The 17,911-nt window shown below is 30.2% G+C and overlaps 1 protein-coding gene across 4 annotated transcripts; it reads left to right on the top strand.

Annotated features, from left to right (window-relative positions):
- Positions 1 to 3,851: 3,851 nt before the first annotated feature.
- On the top strand, positions 3,852 to 10,339 carry LOC114177416 (Galactose mutarotase-like superfamily protein). 4 transcript variants are annotated; one of them, XM_085671038.1, is made up of 10 exons: positions 3,852 to 4,247; positions 4,493 to 4,690; positions 5,175 to 5,249; positions 5,846 to 5,902; positions 6,954 to 7,114; positions 7,240 to 7,380; positions 8,055 to 8,157; positions 8,771 to 8,870; positions 9,232 to 9,488; positions 10,005 to 10,339. In XM_085671038.1, exons 1-9 carry the CDS (start codon positions 4,173 to 4,175, stop codon positions 9,444 to 9,446), a joined length of 1,125 nt encoding a protein of 374 aa, XP_085527164.1. In that variant the 5' UTR covers positions 3,852 to 4,172; the 3' UTR covers positions 9,447 to 9,488; positions 10,005 to 10,339. The 4 variants fall into 4 exon arrangements, with proteins under 4 accessions (XP_085527164.1, XP_027918547.1, XP_027918546.1 ...); XM_028062746.2 differs by having other exon boundaries at positions 3,852 to 4,313; XM_028062745.2 differs by having other exon boundaries at positions 3,853 to 4,313; positions 9,232 to 9,478.
- The last annotated feature ends 7,572 nt before the right edge of the window (positions 10,340 to 17,911 follow it).

Below are 17,911 nucleotides of genomic sequence, written 5' to 3'. Positions count from 1 at the left end.
CTTGCTTCTTTCTTTTGCTTCACTTCAATCTGCTATTTGTTGTGCTCCCTAAGCATTGGCACATAGATTGTCCAGACACAGTAGTGAATCTGACAGAATGCATCCTTACAACTTGTGCATATGGAAAAGGAAAAGGAGGCTCAGTTTAATCTAATGCAATGATTTGAAATTACAAAATTCTGATTGGTTGGACTTCCTTGTGAAATTTAACAGATTGTAGTTACAAAAATATATTCGATCATGGCTAACGATAACTGATTATCCCCTCTCGGGATGTAAGACCAAAGAAAGTATATTTCTAAGATAGATGGTGTTTCGGGTTTAGGGACCAAGCACCTATTAAGAACTACTTCAATTTTACTCCTTTCCTCTTTAAGTCTCTTTACAATCTGCGATAGCTTCTTCACCAAGAAATCTTTCTCCTTGCTCGATCGGTTGAACAAACGATTGGGGTACTTGTTTAAAAGGCTCTGATGCTTAAGTCAGTTGATGGACCGATCGGTGTATAGGTATAACAGCGGTAATAAATGCGAATTAAAGATCTTCACCAACCTACCTTTGGGCCCTATTTATAGTTTTCGGTGTGGGCCTGTGATTAGGGTTCCTTAATCACGGCCCAATGATCCTCTAATCAAAATTACTGACTTGTTTAATGTTAATTAATCCAGCTGATTGGCCTTGTTTGACCGATCAACTGATGGTCACTTGACTAGGTTGGTTATCTTCTGATTTTAACAACCTTAAGTCTTAAGTAAATAGTTAATCTATACGGTCGATCGACCGATGGTCATACGTAAGGCGCTACACGAATCACCTATAAGACTGATCGACCGATGGATCTCCATGGGTTGATGCGTGATCGACCTGGGGACTGATCAACCGATTGTCCTTTACAAGTTAATGCGTGGTTCGTCTATAGGACCGATCGACCGATGGTTCTTTACGAGGTAACGAGCGCTTCATCTTGGGACCGATCGACCGATGGTCCCTTAAAGGCTAACGCGTGATTCATACTTAGGGCCGATCGACCGATGGTCCCTTAAAGGTTAACGCATGATTCATACGTAGAGCCGATCGACCGATGGTCCCTTGTGAGGAAACATGTGATTCATCTGCGGGACCGATCGACCGATGGATCCTTTTTGGGGTAGCGTGTGATTTGTTTGCGGGGCCGATCGACCGATGGTCTTGTTTTATATGCAGGTCCTCCCAGCCTTGTTCGATGGACCGGAGAACTGCGCATTGCCGATGGCCCGATGGGACATACAGTACAGATGGTTTTCATTTCATAGGATGAAACGACAATGCGATTATTATATCATAAAATAACAATTATTATATCTTTTCTCTTCTTTTAAACTAATCACATATACGTTTTTTTCATTACTCCATCAAAGAAAGGCTAACCGTATGTTAGAATATAAATTATATAATTTGGTTTTTCAACATTGTAGGCTAAGTTTTTTTTTTTCTTTTTTTACTAACTTTCTTGATAATGTTGACTTAACAAATTCCTCACCTGACAATCAATGTCAAAATTTTCTCATTCAACATTAAGAAAGTAATATTTACCGCTAGTAACATCGATTGAAAAACAACATTACAATTTATACATCTAGAAATAACCACAAAATAAATCAATTATAAACTAGTTGATATTTGTTGAAAAAAAAACCCTATTGATCTGAGTCGTGTAAACCTTGATTAACATTGAAAAAAACAACTTTAATTTACATTAGCGAAAAAAGTAATCTTCATATCTAGAAGAAAAATAAATGTTATGTATTAATTTTTTTTAATTAAATTGGTAAAATAAAAAATTATTATCAATATTGATTGAAAATAGTTTAATCATTGTTAAATAAGAAAACTCTCATCGAGAAAAAATTTCAACCAACATAGACCAATAAATAACACTGTAGTCGACATTGGTAAAAATACAAACTTAGTCTACCATTACAATAGAAAAAACTTTATAACATTGTTGATATTCAAAATAGAAACTATAGATCACATTGACTAAAAAAATAACAATAATCTACAATAACAAAAAGTTAACCTTTGACAATGTTCGTTAAAAATAGTTATAATAAATTTTCAAATAAGATCATATTAAATATTATCATAAACTTTGACATTTGAGTTAAGTTGGCACTTCAAAATTTATTTTTCATTAAATTTATTAAAAAAATAAAATAAACAGATAAAAGGCATGGAGAACCACACCAAACTCATAATAAAAATTATAGTTCGTCAAATATAAACAAAATATACCTATTTTGAAGAAAAAAAAATCTAAATAAATACATGAGAGTAAAACATTAAACCACTTATAATGTTCTCTATAAATGAAAGCTAAATTAGCTAATTTAACAACACAATGATTTCCTTCACAAAAAACATGTGAAACTTTGACTTGCATATACATACAAAAATACAAGCACTGACGTCATCTCGTTCTAAGATTCTAAGGAATCACTTATTAATCAAAAAAGTATGACAAACTAAAGAAGAATCACTTTCCAACCAAAGTCTCTAAAAGCCCTCCATTCAAACATGTTTCAAAGCATAAATAACCCATATAAACTCAACATAAATAAAAATTTATATCGCTACAAAAGTTGAAAAACTACTCACATATTCACTCCGACTTCCTCTAAAAATATCAATACATGAAGTCAAATTAGGACAATACCTAACTGCACCATCAATATTCACCTTAGATGAAACTTGTCATATTACATTCATAATTAAAACTACCCAAACCTCCCTAGTTTGAATATTGAAAAATTTTAACACCAACAAAATGAGACATAATAATAATAGAACAATGAAAGAGTAAATGAGAGAAAGATTCAACATTATTATCACACAAATAACACATGGAGAGTAAGACCACTCATTTTTTTTTCTTTTAACCTCCAAATCAATAGGTAAACAACCATACAACAACTTTTAAATAACCAAAGTTTTAGGTAGTGGCATCTCGTCCAACAAACTCAACCCTCTTAAATCCACAATTTTCATACCAAAAGAGTAAAACTTTTTTACAATTTTTTGAGAAAGCACATCATATCATTTATAGTCCAATTAGACACATCTTCATCCTCATTAACCATTAAAAAAAAAGATTACATAAACTAGTAACAAAAAAAAGAGAAAATTCCAGTGAATACATATCAACTATCATTCCAAAAATTACAATAAATTTTAAGTTAAAATAAATCTATGTAATCATGAATAAAACAATATATTAAATTAACTATGTTTTAACTTTAGCCAAATTGATATGGTTTCGGTTTCAGCTAACTCTAACATGTTTCAACCAAAATTGAAGTTACGAAACACAAAAGACTTAATATAATAATACAAGAAAAATATAAAAAAGAACAACCAAATAATATGAAAATTTAATTATTCTTTATTGGGTAAAATTTGAAATAACCAAATTATTTTTATTAATTTTTAGAATTTTACTTTTAAATGTTAATTTCTTTTAAAATCCAATAATCTAACAAATCTATTTTATCATAAAATTACGAATTTTGTATAGAGATATTTTGAATTTTCTATGGAGATACTTACTCCAACAACGTATTTTATGATAAACTATTTCAAATATTCAAGAAATATAATTACTTTAAAGATTTCTGATTAGTATCGCATTCCAAAAATAACACCGTCCATACGAATAGTATATCGTAGAAAAATGTTAGGATACCACACTCACCTTAAGAAACACCTGTTACGTCATTGGGATTCGGGATATCTTCAATTATATTTCCCTACTTATATCACTGATCTTTCTTACAATAGTATTTACGCATTGTCAATAAGGAAAATTTCGGAAAAGCTGTTATAGATTAATGCAAAGAAAGAATATTATATGAATCTATCATCAGTGTCAGAACTACACGATTGTTGAACACGTTTGCAGTTAACTTCGCTTCAAAAAATGCCGAAATTAAGAATAAATTGTTAAAAAAAATGGTAAACAGAAAGTCATTGAAGAAAGAGAGAGGGAGAGAGAGAGTAAGACAAATAGAAGAGGTTGAAATTGCAGAGACGCGTTTGTCTAAGAAAGAATTGGAAGGTTGCGAGTGATGAGATATATATAAAAAATTGTGGCGGTAGTGAAACAGAGAAGAAAGAGATAGCAATATCGAGTTGCAATGAGTACCGAAAAGATTCCTTCGGCAGCTTCTGTTTCTTCGTCTTCTTCTTCCACTACTTCCAGTAACTACGAGGTGAGCAAGGGATTCAATGGCCTCGACAAGGTTATTCTTCGCGATGCTCGTGGAAGCTCTGCCGAGGTTGTTTTCCTCCTACTTCTTTCATGCATCTCTATATTTTTCTCTGTTTCAGTAATGTCTGTAATTGTTTGTCTTCCTATGTGATTCGAAGCAGATACTGCTCGATCCGCTTCTCGATTTCACGATTTAGCTTGTATTCGTATTCACCTTTAGATTCTGAAGCTGTTTAGTTTTGTTAGCGTCGTTTTGGTTTTGCCACGTCGATTTTTGTCGCCATTGTCGGTTGGGGAGTGCTGATCTCGTTAGCTTTTACTGGATCGCCTGCTTCTGCTTCTTCGTCTTCTTCTTCCACTACTTCCAGTAACTACGAGGTGAGCAAGGGATTCAATGGCCTCGACAAGGTCATTCTTCGCGATGCTCGTGGAAGCTCTGCCGAGGTTGCTTTCCTCCTACTTCTTCCATGCATCTCTATATCTTCCTCTGTTCTGTTTCAGTAATGTCTTTAATTGTTTGTCTTCCTATGTGATTCGAAGCAGATACTACTTGATCCGCTTCTCGATTTCACTATTTAGCTTGGATTCGTATTCACCTTTAGATTCTGAAGCTTTTTAGTTTTGTTAGTTTTGGTTTTGCCACGTCGATTTTTGTCGCCATTGTCGGTTGGAGAGTGCTGATCTCGTTAGCTTTTACTGGATCGAGATTTGTTGTCAGCTGGAGAATTTGATTTGGAAAGACTATTCCTAAGCAGTTTGATTTACCTTGTAGGGTAATTTCCGGTTAAATGTAGTCTTCGAGAAGAGGGACTGCGTTTGGTGTTTGACTTTACTGCTTTTGCATCGGTTTTGAAGTAGCAAATCGCTTGTGCAGTTTGTGGTGGAGTTGGCTCTGATTAGGTTTCATTTCTGGGTTTGTGATTTTCAGGTGTACTTGTACGGTGGTCAAGTGACTTCTTGGAAGAATGACCAAGCCGAGGAATTGCTTTTTCTCAGCAGCAAGGTACAATGTGAAACATAATCGAATTAAGTTCTCAGTGTTTCTCAGTTGGGTGACGACCGGGGAAACCTGATTAACTTCAGACCTTAATGAGGTTGTCAATATCAGTTCCCTCTGAAAACATTCATATGTTAAATGCTAGATTTAACTGAACAATTCCATGGAAAGAAAATGGTTTAACTGAAGTATATTTTTCAATCTTAATGAGCCAGCTGTTTTGAGAATTTTTTTTGAAAAGTGACACATTTTTATTTTGGAATCACTTATTAATTTAATACTTATTCATTCTTGGTTTATATGTTGGAGTGGATCTACTACCTAAAGGATTTGTGTTCCTAGGTTGGCTTGAAATTCATATTTCCTGCTTTGTATTTTGCTTACAATTTCAAATAAATGTTTGAGTTCTTCTTATTAGTCTTCGCTCAATAGCAGTTAGTCTTTGCCGCTCAAAAGGGAGATTCTTTCTCTGGGATAACTGGAGTTAGTGAAAATTATTTTAATATGCTCTAATCAATGTAATTATACTTTTTGAAAATTTTAAACTCCAGTTAGGAGAGCTCTGATTCGTCTTGGTTTATTAACACCGTGCACTTTTGCAGGCTATATTTAAGCCTCCAAAGGCAATTCGTGGAGGGATTCCATTATGTTTTCCTCAAGTATGTACTTCTAATGTTAATATTTCTGTTTTCAATAGTTGCTTTCATTGTGATAATATTGCTCTGGAAGGAAAATAGGTAGAAATTGGAGAAGGAAGTGGAGAGGAAAGCATATGGTCATAAACAAAAGCTCTAGCCTTCATTAAATTAGAATTTTGTGAAGATGAACCTTATATTATATTTCTGTTAGAGCAATACAAGCCTAGTATCATAACTCATGAACTTTCATTTCCAATTGAAGAATAAAATTATGCAAGGCCGTACAAAACTGAATACTAGATTATGAAAAACTCTGATATTAGTCATAACCCAAAGTGACCATGATGTTGGACACCTAAAGTGTTACAAGTTCATATATTGGGGTAAGGATGTCAAATCAAAGATAACATGAGGAGGGGGTACTTTTAATGATGATTATTTGCCCCAGCTGTATGATGTGGTTTTGAATTTGATGAGTTTTAGGACATATTCAAGCAGGTATTCCAACTAAACAATTTTCTTGTGATAGGATAATTTTTTAAAGCTGATTGCCAAGAAAAGTTGATCACGGCAAAGTGGAACTAAAATAAACCAAAAACATAGTAGAGTTTGAGATGGCAAAGGGAAGAAACCTAATCAGCCTTACATTTGATTGCATTGCACTACTAAGAAGAGATAAATTTTTAGCCATAACATAAAATCCATGTCTTTTTTTATATATGGATACTAGACACTGCAATTAAGGCCCAAACTAAATTACTTGTCTCTAAATAGACAGCAGGACAAAACAACATACAGAAGTATACCCCATGCAGCAAAATAGTTTTGGTCTTGGACTGTTGGCATCAGTGGCATAATTAAAGGTGATCCCAAAACGAGGAGATTCTTTGTTTGAGGCTTGTAGATTTACTGCCCTCAATCACACAGAATATACAGTCAGAGATACTAATGAGAATAAGAAAATTATAAGTTGTTTTGAATGTCATTGCAATTTCTGAATTCCTCCTTCCCAAATGTTACTCTAATCAGATCCCAGGTTACTTATACAAGTATACTAACTCTCTATTTGTAGTTTTCAAACCTTGGTCCTCTTGACTCACATGGATTTGCTAGAAACCGGTTCTGGACCATTGATCACAATCCTCCACCTTTTCCATCAAATACTTTGAGCAAAGCCTTTGTAGATTTGATTCTTAAACCCTCCGAGGACGATATGAAGATTTGGCCTCACAGGTATGTGTAGTAACTCTCAAAGCTTTTAGCCTCTATTTAGGGAACATTACTACTTGTTATTTAATTGCTTGAATTGTTCATATTATATTTCTTTCTAATATCATATACTGTTCCTTGTGCATTAGTTTCGAGTTTCGTCTTAGAGTAGCTCTTGGACCTGGAGGAGAGCTAATGTTGACATCTCGGATCAGGAACACTAACAATGATGGGAAGCCATTTTCATTCACATTTGCTTATCATACATATTTCTCTGTGTCAGACATAAGGCAAGTGCTTGAAAATTGAAACATGTTTTATCTCACACTTCAATGTGAAATTTTGTATTATTGTGCATATCTTTAGTTATAAGTTGACTCTTATCAAATTTAGCTTGTAACTTTTGGATTTGGTTGAGTACCTATTCAAGATCAACACATTTAACAAATGAGTAGGACTGTGCAGTCTTATTGTATGGATATAAGCTTGTTTTCCTGACTCAATTTGTGAAATCTATTGCTTGTTATGATTTGCAAATTGTTTTTCATCTGTTTTAGAATATGGAGTTGGCTTTTGGACTTATAAAGTCAATTGTGGATTTTTTGTATTTTATATCTAAAGGTGCAAAGTGAGGATTCAAATTTTCCTACTCTTCCAACAGAAATAGAATTAACTGCAATCGTATTTTCTTGAGTGAAAATGGCATGCAGATTCTGTTACATTATCCACATACATTTTTAGATGCATGTCAATAGATAAAATGTTCCTTTGATAAAATATTCAGGTTTTGGTTAAATTAATATTTTTTTGTTTTATTTTCTTCATTTTATGTACTGATTTAACTCTTTTATTTTTATATTTTGGCTTAGTTCAGTTCTTATTTATTATTTTATTTTTTCGTTGGGGATATAGTTTTAGGCTGCAGTTTTAATTGCATTTAACTAGTTTGTTTTCTTGTATTCAGTGAAGTGCGGGTAGAGGGGTTAGAGACATTGGATTATCTTGACAACTTGCAGAAAAGGAAACGCTTTACTGAACAAGGGGATGCTTTGACATTTGAATCAGAAGTAAGATCATTTACCCTTTCAACTGTGCTTTAGAACACACGTCGTAATTACAGTAACTATGCAGTAAGCAATGAAATATGTCAGTTTCTGTGAAATGGAGCCTGTTTAAATAGACTATCAGACCAATTTAATAGATCTTGAATTTTTTTTTCTTGTGACTCATTTCAAGTAAGGCGTAATGTAATAAGCACCAATGCCAAAAGAACATTTTCCATTTGATTGTTGCTTTTTCTGTGTGTGTGGATGAAGAGGCAGTTGCCAGTATCTAACATTTTGGAAGTTGTATACTATTCTTTATTGACAAACTATTGAACAGTTGCTTCCCACTTTTTCTCTTTTTTTACCTTTCCTGTAGCAGGGGTGGGTGGCAACTGCTAACATGTGTATCCATTTTCGTATATTGGTGTAGATTTGACTACTGCACTTAGCCTTACAGGAAACATATCTGCACCAGAAATATAATAAAAAGGAAACATCCACGTAGTTTTGTAATCGTTGTTCCCAATTTGTAGTGATACGTGACAACAGCCTGATGTATGTTACCTATCCTGATGTACTGACTTTCACATGCTTTGATTTGAAACTGACACTTCACCCTTTCTTTGTATTATAGGTTGACAGGATATATCTCAGCACTCCTACAAAGATTGCAATTCTTGATCATGAGAAGAAGAGAACATTTGTATTACGTAAAGATGGTCTTCCTGATTCTGGTGATCATTATCAAACTCATCATCTTGTTTACTTGATGTTACATTGATGAAGTTTACTGGTGGCAGTGGGACTATATTATTCAAAGCTACTTAACTTAAGAATAAAAAATTGTTCTTTGTAATTTAAGAATGCAATGAAATAGGGTTAAAAACCAATTTTCTCACCTGTCTTAATTTTAATGTCTTAATTCTTCCTTTTAAATAAACCTTTTTCTTACGGGTATAGTAACATTCCATTCCCTATATAAGAAACCTTCCGTAGTTGGTATATTAATGTGCGTGTTGCTTTTGAATTGAACTAGAATCATTTTCAATGTCCTTTGGTATAAAAATGTTGCTTTCTTCTCATTTATCTATGCAGTGGTGTGGAATCCTTGGGATAAGAAAGCAAAGTCTATGTCTGATTTCGGTGATGATGAGTATAAGCATATGCTTTGTGTAGAGGCTGCTGCTATTGAAAAGCCTATTACTTTGAAACCTGGCGAGGAATGGAAGGGAAGACTCGAACTTTCAACTGTTCCTTCTAGTTATCGTAGTGGACAGCTTGATCCCCGAAAAGTTATTCATGGAAGCTGAAAGGTCATTATTGCGTTTTATGTCCTGCACAGGTAATAAAATGTACGTGGACATATCTGACTTTCCATTGTCTATATTATCCTACAAAATGAATCTCATAATCACTTGTTACATTCTTCTCCTCTACCTTAGAACTCTGAATATATTAGAAAGTAGAAAGGGCCGCACAGCACTGTGCTGCGTGCATGGCTTCTACCAGGGTTTGAGGAGAAACAATTCTGCATTTTTTTCATGTGAAATTATTCTTTCTATCCCTTTTTTTTGGAACCATGAAACTACGGAGGTTTAAGAAATAAAATTTTATAGCTCATGTATTCTTATTTATGTTAGGAATTGATTAGTTATCTGTACATGATGGTGTCATAATTCTTCACCTTAATGAATCAAATTCGGCTTTCATATAGACCAAATTTTTTCCTGTGGTTGAAAATCGAGATTGATCAGATATAGATTAGCCTACTATTAGTTATTGTTTTTGTCAGTTTGCTTTGGTTTCATACATGTAACATGTTGATCCAGTACAATGTTTCACTGACTATTTAGAAAACACATCTGCAGGTAACTTATTGCCACAGCGATGAACGACGAAAGGAAAGTTTCTCCGAGCAATTTTTCCCCTTCTTGTTGGAAGAATGAACTCTCCTGTATAGAGTTATGTTAAATAATATTTCCCTGTTTAACGGAAGACTAGTTCTGTCATAAGTAGAGAGTCCATAGTTTATCGAAAATAAAAATTCCAACCCCCAATTTAATGGATTTTCATGTTGGGTTGAATGGCCCAGACCAGAGAAATTACTTTTAACGGGGTCATTTTACGACGCTACAAGTTGAACTGTATGTCATACATTGCCGCAATCTACATATTCAAGTAATAAAGTAAGATGTTCATTAAATATAGAATTGTTTTTTTAATTATGTAATATATCATATCAACTTGTTTTTATGTGCTTGCAACTTGTAGCAATGTAAACATATGCTATCATGTATAATTATATAGGTTTGAGAACTGTGCTTCCGTTTAGTTATGTGAAATATGTATAGCTTATTGTGTCAAACGTCATATTTTGCTGCTCTCTTTTTTTCAGATTTCTGGTATTGATGTATTTTGCCAGCTCTGACCATTCATTTTTGTTGATGGAGAGATTAGTTGATGTATCTGATAAAATAGACTGGATTGCAGTCAACGATCAAAACACGAATTATGCTTTTTGGGCATCAACTTGTTTCAAAGCAAAATTTAATGGTAGACGTATATAAAACAGTATCGATCAAAAGTGATATTTTTCTTTTTTTTATCAATAAATGTTACTTGTCAGCTTTTTACTATTCCATACCAATTTTTATGAAAACAAAAATTCATATCAATACGATGGAAATTAAATTTTTGTATCATTTTTATTGAGTAACGGATATATATTTATATTTAATTTCTTATTATTTTAATATTAATTAATTAATTTTTATAAATTATGGTAGAGAAAATATAACATTATAAAAAATTTAATATTAAAGATAATTTATTTTTATTAAATATTTAGAAAAAAAATTATAATTATATATAAATACTAAATAAAATTTTATGAAAACCAAAGCATTTATTAAATTTGTAAATATTGATGAAATTTAGTTAATAAAATTTAAAAATACTAACAAAAATACAGGTGCAACGCTTGTGTGTCGGCATTTTCTTAATTTTCATAAAAATTTGAGTTAAGATGAATAAAAATTATATAACTAATTTTAAATTAGTTGTTAAATGTAAAATTTAAAAAAGAATTTTTTTTTTGAAAATAACGGTTAAAAACGAAAAAAGTTTTAAAATAACGGTTAGGAATAAATTATTTATAAAATAATTAATTTTAAAAATAGTAATTATTGATAAATTAGAATATCGAAATGTGGACACATAAGAGGATATCATCTTTATATATTGTTAAAGATTTTTAACAAATATAAAAAGAAAATAAATATTCAAATTAAATTATATTTGAAATGTTTGTTTATAATACACACTTGACCAAAATCACACAAAGAACAAAAATTAAACTAATAATAATATAATTTTAACATAAATTGTGTCTTTTGAGCTTTAATATATGTTAGATGATGATAAAAAAAATTATGGTAATTACAATAATTTTTATATTATAGTAAATAAAATTTATTTACACAATTATAGTGACAAAATTATAGAATGATAATGAATTATAAAAAAAACAACTACATAAAATATATCAAAATAGTATTCTATATGATAAAAATATACAATAAATAAAAATATTAAAAAATAATCAAATGTGTGTCTTAAAAATAATTTCAAAGACTATTGAAATTGCACAAAGAAAAATAAATGTATAATTCAAGATATGATAAGATGAGAAATACTTTAAAAATGTATGACAATTTTTTCAAATATAAACCTAGTATATTGTTGAGAGATAATAAAAATTGTTTTAGCGAAACAAATATTAACAATAATAGAGTAAATAAGATACTTTTTTTTGTATTACCTATTAAATGAAAGGTTTACACTATTGAACACTTAAATTGAGGGGGTTAAACATTGTCATGTGAAAGGAAAATATACAATAAATAAAAATATTAAAAAAAGAGTAGAAATATTCAAATGTGAGACATAACAAATATTTAATTGAAATACATCATTTGAACATAATTGTATAAAGGTTATTATATGATGAAAAATATCTTGGAGATGCAAATGAATTTCATGATAAACCAAACAATCAGAAGAAATAAAAAGGTTTAAATAGAAAGTGTGTAGTGTGTGTGTGTGTATATATATATATATATATATATATATATATATATATATATATATATATATATATATATTTATTTATTTATTTATTTATTTAATTGACCATGAATATTTTAATAATTTAAACAGTGACAGGATATGGCGATAATGAATATTATGGCGGGTATGGAGATAGGGGTAGGGCAAATATGTACGTTTTTTATGGATACACTCCATGTCCATTACCTGGCTCATATTCACCTAAAGGCCTAAAAGGCTGATAAGTAGAAGTATGATGAGAAAGATTCAAGAAAGCTTACATCAAGATGACAATAATCCTCAAAGGCTTCAAATGTTTTTCTCATGGGCTAAAGAGGACATCAAAATATGATGGATTTCATGTAAAAACATTAGCATAGTCTTTTATTTTGGGCCACATGTTAGGCCTTGTTTTCTAGTAATAATTTGGCCAAGAACATTAATGATTAGCTTCCAACACACACACACACACACACACACACACACACACACACACACACACACACACACACACACACACACACACACACACACACACACACACACACACACACACACACACACACACACACACACACACACACACACACACACACACACACACACACACACACACACACACACACACACACACACACACACACACACACACACACACACACACACACACACACACACACACACACACACACACACACACACACACACACACACACACACACACACACACACACACACACACACACACACACACACACACACACACACACACACACACACACACACACACACAGAGAGATATACACACACACACACACACACACACACACACACACACACACACACACACACACACACACACACACACACACACACACACACACACACACACACACACACACACACACACACACACACACACACACACACACACACACACACACACAGAGAGAGATATATATATATATATATATATATATATATATATATATATATATAACCATTGTTAAAAGTGGTTTCTTAGTGCTAATTTTTTTCTGTGAAGGAGTAATAGATATTTAAAGAGTATTAATTTTAATTTATTCTCTCACTTCATTTTTTTCTTTTAGTTTTAATTTTATTTTCGCTTCTATGTTCTCTCTGTTTAAAATTCCTTTTTAACAGTTTTTTAAATTATGTGTATAACTAATCTTTAATAAAAAAATATATAGTAATTAATTTTTTATTATCATAGAAAATTAAATTTAATACCAAATTGTTTAAATAAAGTATTCAATGTGTAAAATTTTAAATAAATGTTCAAAATAAACTCCACTTAAGGAAAACATCGAATTTAAATATTCATTATTATTATTCTTGGTTTTCCATCAAAATTAAAACCTCTTCCAATTCACTATTTATTTTTAAATCGTCAAATCAAACACGATTTCTTTAAGCAGGGGAATCCATATATTTAATTATTTAAGATTGTTTAATTTTTTTTATTAAATATCAATTATATTTCATTTGAAACACAGTAAAAGCATTATTAGGAAGTGACAATGATAGGAAAGAAAAATTTGTCTATATAATTAATTTTATTCGCTTGTTTTTATTTATTTATTAGAATTGTATAGTTATAACAAGATATTTTTATGTTTGTCTTGAAGATTTTATTCACTTTTTTTTTTCTTTTTCTTCTACTTTTTACTATTTTTTGTCGGATAATATATAATTCTTAATTTAAATAGATCTAAATCTAATTAAGATTGATTATTTTTCCTATTGATGGAACTCAAATTATATTATCATAAGTTTACTAATTTAAAGGAATAATTATTTTCTTCTAAAGATATATGATGTTTTTAGTCATATAGTTCATAAGAATTTTTTAATCAGTAGTTAGAGCTGTCAAAATGGGTTAGAATCCGCGAGCCAGCCCAGTTCACAACGGATTCGGGTCGGGTTGGGTTGAAATTTTTTTACAAATTTCAATATGGGTTGATTTTTGACCCGGCTCATTTAGAACTCAGCTCATCCGAGTTGAACCCGTGGTGAGCCGAGTTGGCTCACCAACCCGCAGATAAAAGGGTCACACAAGTGTTTTTATTTTTTTTATTAAGTTGGGCTTTACATTTGGGTCATGTTAGGTTGTTTTTTTATCCAAAACATAAATAATTTGTATTTTTTTTATTTTTGTTTGTATTTGGATTGTATTAAAGTTTATTTAGATTTTAATTACAATTACAATTGTTTTGACTAAAAAAAATAAAAAAATAATTTTTCTTTAATTAAGTGAACCTGTAAGCCAACCCGTTTAACCCGTCAACCTGTGCCGGGTTCGAATTTTTTTGGCTCGCTAAAAAGTGAGTCGGGTTGGGTTGGCTCACTAAATCATCAACCCATGATGGGTGAATCGAGTCGGGCTTGAATTACCTGTTTTGACAACTCTAACTGTGGTCTCTCCTTTTTCACGAAAAAGTTAATGAAAAAAAAAGACTAAACGTGGAATAAAAAAAAAAAGAATAAAATAATATAAAATGTTAAATTAGTGCTATGTTTTGGTAGATATTACTGAATTCATCTCATTTTTTACGGAAAATATTAACTGGATATAAACGTGGATATAAATAATATCCAAAGTTTTCAATTATGTATAGAATGAGAACATAAATATAGATATTCGTTTTGTCACGGTCTATGATATAAATCATTAAAATATCTCTAATTTATTAAATAATCTAATTAATATATATATATATATATATATATATATATATATATATATATATATATATATTAATTAGATTATGTATATAAACTTAAATATACTATGTTTATATGTTTATATGTATATGTGCATTAACTTTTATATATATATATATATATATATATATATATATATATATATATATATATATATATATATAATAATAATTATATAAAAAAATAAAAGATAATAAGCATATACCTATAAACATAATATATTTAAGCATATAATATAATATAATATAATATTTTATTTTATTTTATATATATATATATATATATATATATATATATATATATATATATAAAACCTACTTTTTATTTTTTAATTTTTGGTTATACAATTTTTAACTCTCTCAATAGTTTGACATGTTCTTTAAGGTAATTTTTTCTTTCTTTTTTTATATTTTTTTCTTTTATATGCGGTTATGTTCAAATAGGTGTTCTTCAATTTCATTCTATCAAATAATTTTTAGGTCACATATATGATTATCGTTATTCCTTATAATATATATTTTTTATATGAATGTTTGACTCCTAATTTGTAGCTCTTCTTTTTGTTACATTAGTTATGCATTTTTTTTTTGCTCTTTCTCATTTGTTTGGCTTGCTTGTTCTTTAAGGTTTAATCAGATCTTCAAGGTACTTTTTCTTTTTATCACAATCTTAATTATACTTTTTTTCTTTGGTGTTATGTTCAAATGGATATTCTCAATCTCCTCCAATCAAATTTGGGTAACACATCTAATTATATTTACTCCTTTATTATATTTTTATGTATTGTTTTATTAGAATGTTTGACTCTTAATTTTAAGTGTTCAATTGCATAAACCCTCGATTGAATTCAAGATTAAAAGATGAATAATCATTGTTTAAATTTGAATTATTATTAATTTAATTGTGTTATATATATATATAAATATAAACATAATATACTTCTTGTTTTCTCAATTCTTGGTATGCACTTTTTTTTACTCTCTCAATAGTTTGGCTTGTTCTTTAAGATTTAATCTTTAAGGTAATTTTTCTTCCTCTTCTTACACATTTTTTTTCTTTTATACGTAGTTATGTTCAAATAGGTGTTCTTCAATTTCATTTTATCAAATAATTTTATACGTGGTTATGCACTTTTTTTACTCTTTCAATAGTTTGGCTTGTTCTTCAAGATTTAATCTTTAAGGTAATTTTTCTTCTCTTACACATTTTTTTTTCTTTTATACGTGATTATGTTCAAATAGGTGTTCCTCAATTTCATTTTATCAAATAATTTTTAGGTCACACATTTGATTATTTTTACTCTTTATAATATATTTTTTTATGAGAATGTTTGACTCTTAATTTGTAACTCTTTTTTTTGTTACCTTAGTTATACACTTTTTCTTGCTCTCTCTCATTTGTTTGGCTTGCTTGTTCTTTTAAGGTTTAATATCTTCAAGGTACTTTTTCTTTTATCGCAAACTTAATTATACTTTTTTTTCTTTTGTGTTATGTTCAAATGGATATTGTCAATCTCCTCCAATCAAATTTGGGTCACACATTTAATTATCTTTACTCATTTATGATATTTTTATGTATTGTTTCATTAGAATGTTTGACTCTCAAATTTAAGTGATCAATTACATATATCCTCAATTGAAATCAAGATTAAAAGATGAAGAATCTATGTTTAAATTTGAAATATTATTAATTTAATTGTGTTATTTGTGCTATTTTATTCAAGTAGTATATTATAAGTTTTTTTTTATGTGTTACCTATGTTAATTTATAGAGAAAATGAGTACAAGATATCAATATTTACAAGTACCAAGTCCACCATAGTGTTCACCACAACTAACTCCCTTTCAAAGTTCCAATACTGCAAGCAAATCTCCATTGAATCCACTACACAAACACCTTCAGAAGTATATAATGAAATATATTCAACAACACAAGCAAAGCCTAAGAAAGGGAAGTCAAAAAGTATTGTGGCAACACTTTGAAAAGATAAAGGTTGATGGAAAATACAAAGTTAAATGTAACTATTGCAAGAAACTGCTTGGAGGAGAAATAAGGAATGGAACAAAGCACTTGCACTACCATCAAGACATATGTATTCAAAATATTGTTTTAACAAGAGAAAAAAGGGGACAAAAAAAGCTTTTTTCTAAGATTACAAGTGGCAAAAAAGAGTTGGTTTGTGGAGCTTATAATGAAGAAAATGCCAAAAGGGACACTTTTCTTCATTATACTCTCGTTGCATTTTCTTCATTATAAGCTCTAAAAGCCAACTCCTTTTTGGCACTGGTAATCTTAGAAAAATGCGTTTTTTTGTCCCTCTTTTCCCCTTGTTAAAACAATATTTTAAATATATATGTCTAGATGCTGGTGCAAGTGCTTTGTTCCATTATTTGTTTCTTCTCCAAGTTGTTTCTTGCAATAGTTACATTTAGCTTTCTATTTTTCATCAACTTTTATCTTTTCAAAGTGTTGTCACACAACACTTTTCAACTCCCCTTTCTTAGGCTCTGCTTGTGTTGTTGAATGTATTTCATCATGTACTTCTGAAGGTGTTTGCATAGATGGGTTTAATGGAGATTGGCTTGTATTATTGGAACTTTGAAAGGGAGTTGGTTGTTGTGAACATTGTTGTGGACTTGGTACTTGTAGATCTTGATCTCCTGTGCTCATTTTCTTTGTAAATTAACATAGGTAACACATAAAAAAAAGAGTCTGCTTTCTCTGCTGAGTTTTTTTGTGATGTCTTTACTGAACATTAAAAACACATTGTTTTGGTACTTAAGGATAATTTTAATATATTTTAAAACTTCAAAATTAGTGGTCATCAATGTATTTTGAAAGCACAACAGATGAACAATAGAGAAGAATCTAAACTAAAAAAAAAAACTTATAATATATCACTTGAACAAAATAGCACAAATAA

The sequence above is a fragment of the Vigna unguiculata genome, chromosome 3 (assembly GCF_037176805.1).
Source record: "Vigna unguiculata cultivar grain cowpea cultivar isolate G323 ecotype 2 chromosome 3, ASM3717680v1, whole genome shotgun sequence".
In the NCBI taxonomy this organism is placed as follows: domain Eukaryota; kingdom Viridiplantae; phylum Streptophyta; class Magnoliopsida; order Fabales; family Fabaceae; genus Vigna; species Vigna unguiculata.
The sequence above is the reverse complement of the archived record's forward strand: the minus strand, read 5'-3'. Positions and strand labels throughout refer to the sequence as shown.

Bases quoted from the DNA above. Each gene is read 5' to 3' on its own strand.
- LOC114177416 (XM_028062746.2), top strand. From the start codon at position 4,173: ATGAGTACCGAAAAGATTCCTTCGGCAGCTTCTGTTTCTTCGTCTTCT. The intron at 5,903-6,953 runs GTATGTACTTCT...CTCTATTTGTAG, and splicing joins TTCCATTATGTTTTCCTCAA to TTTTCAAACCTTGGTCCTCT. The intron at 7,381-8,054 runs GCAAGTGCTTGA...TCTTGTATTCAG, and splicing joins TTCTCTGTGTCAGACATAAG to TGAAGTGCGGGTAGAGGGGT.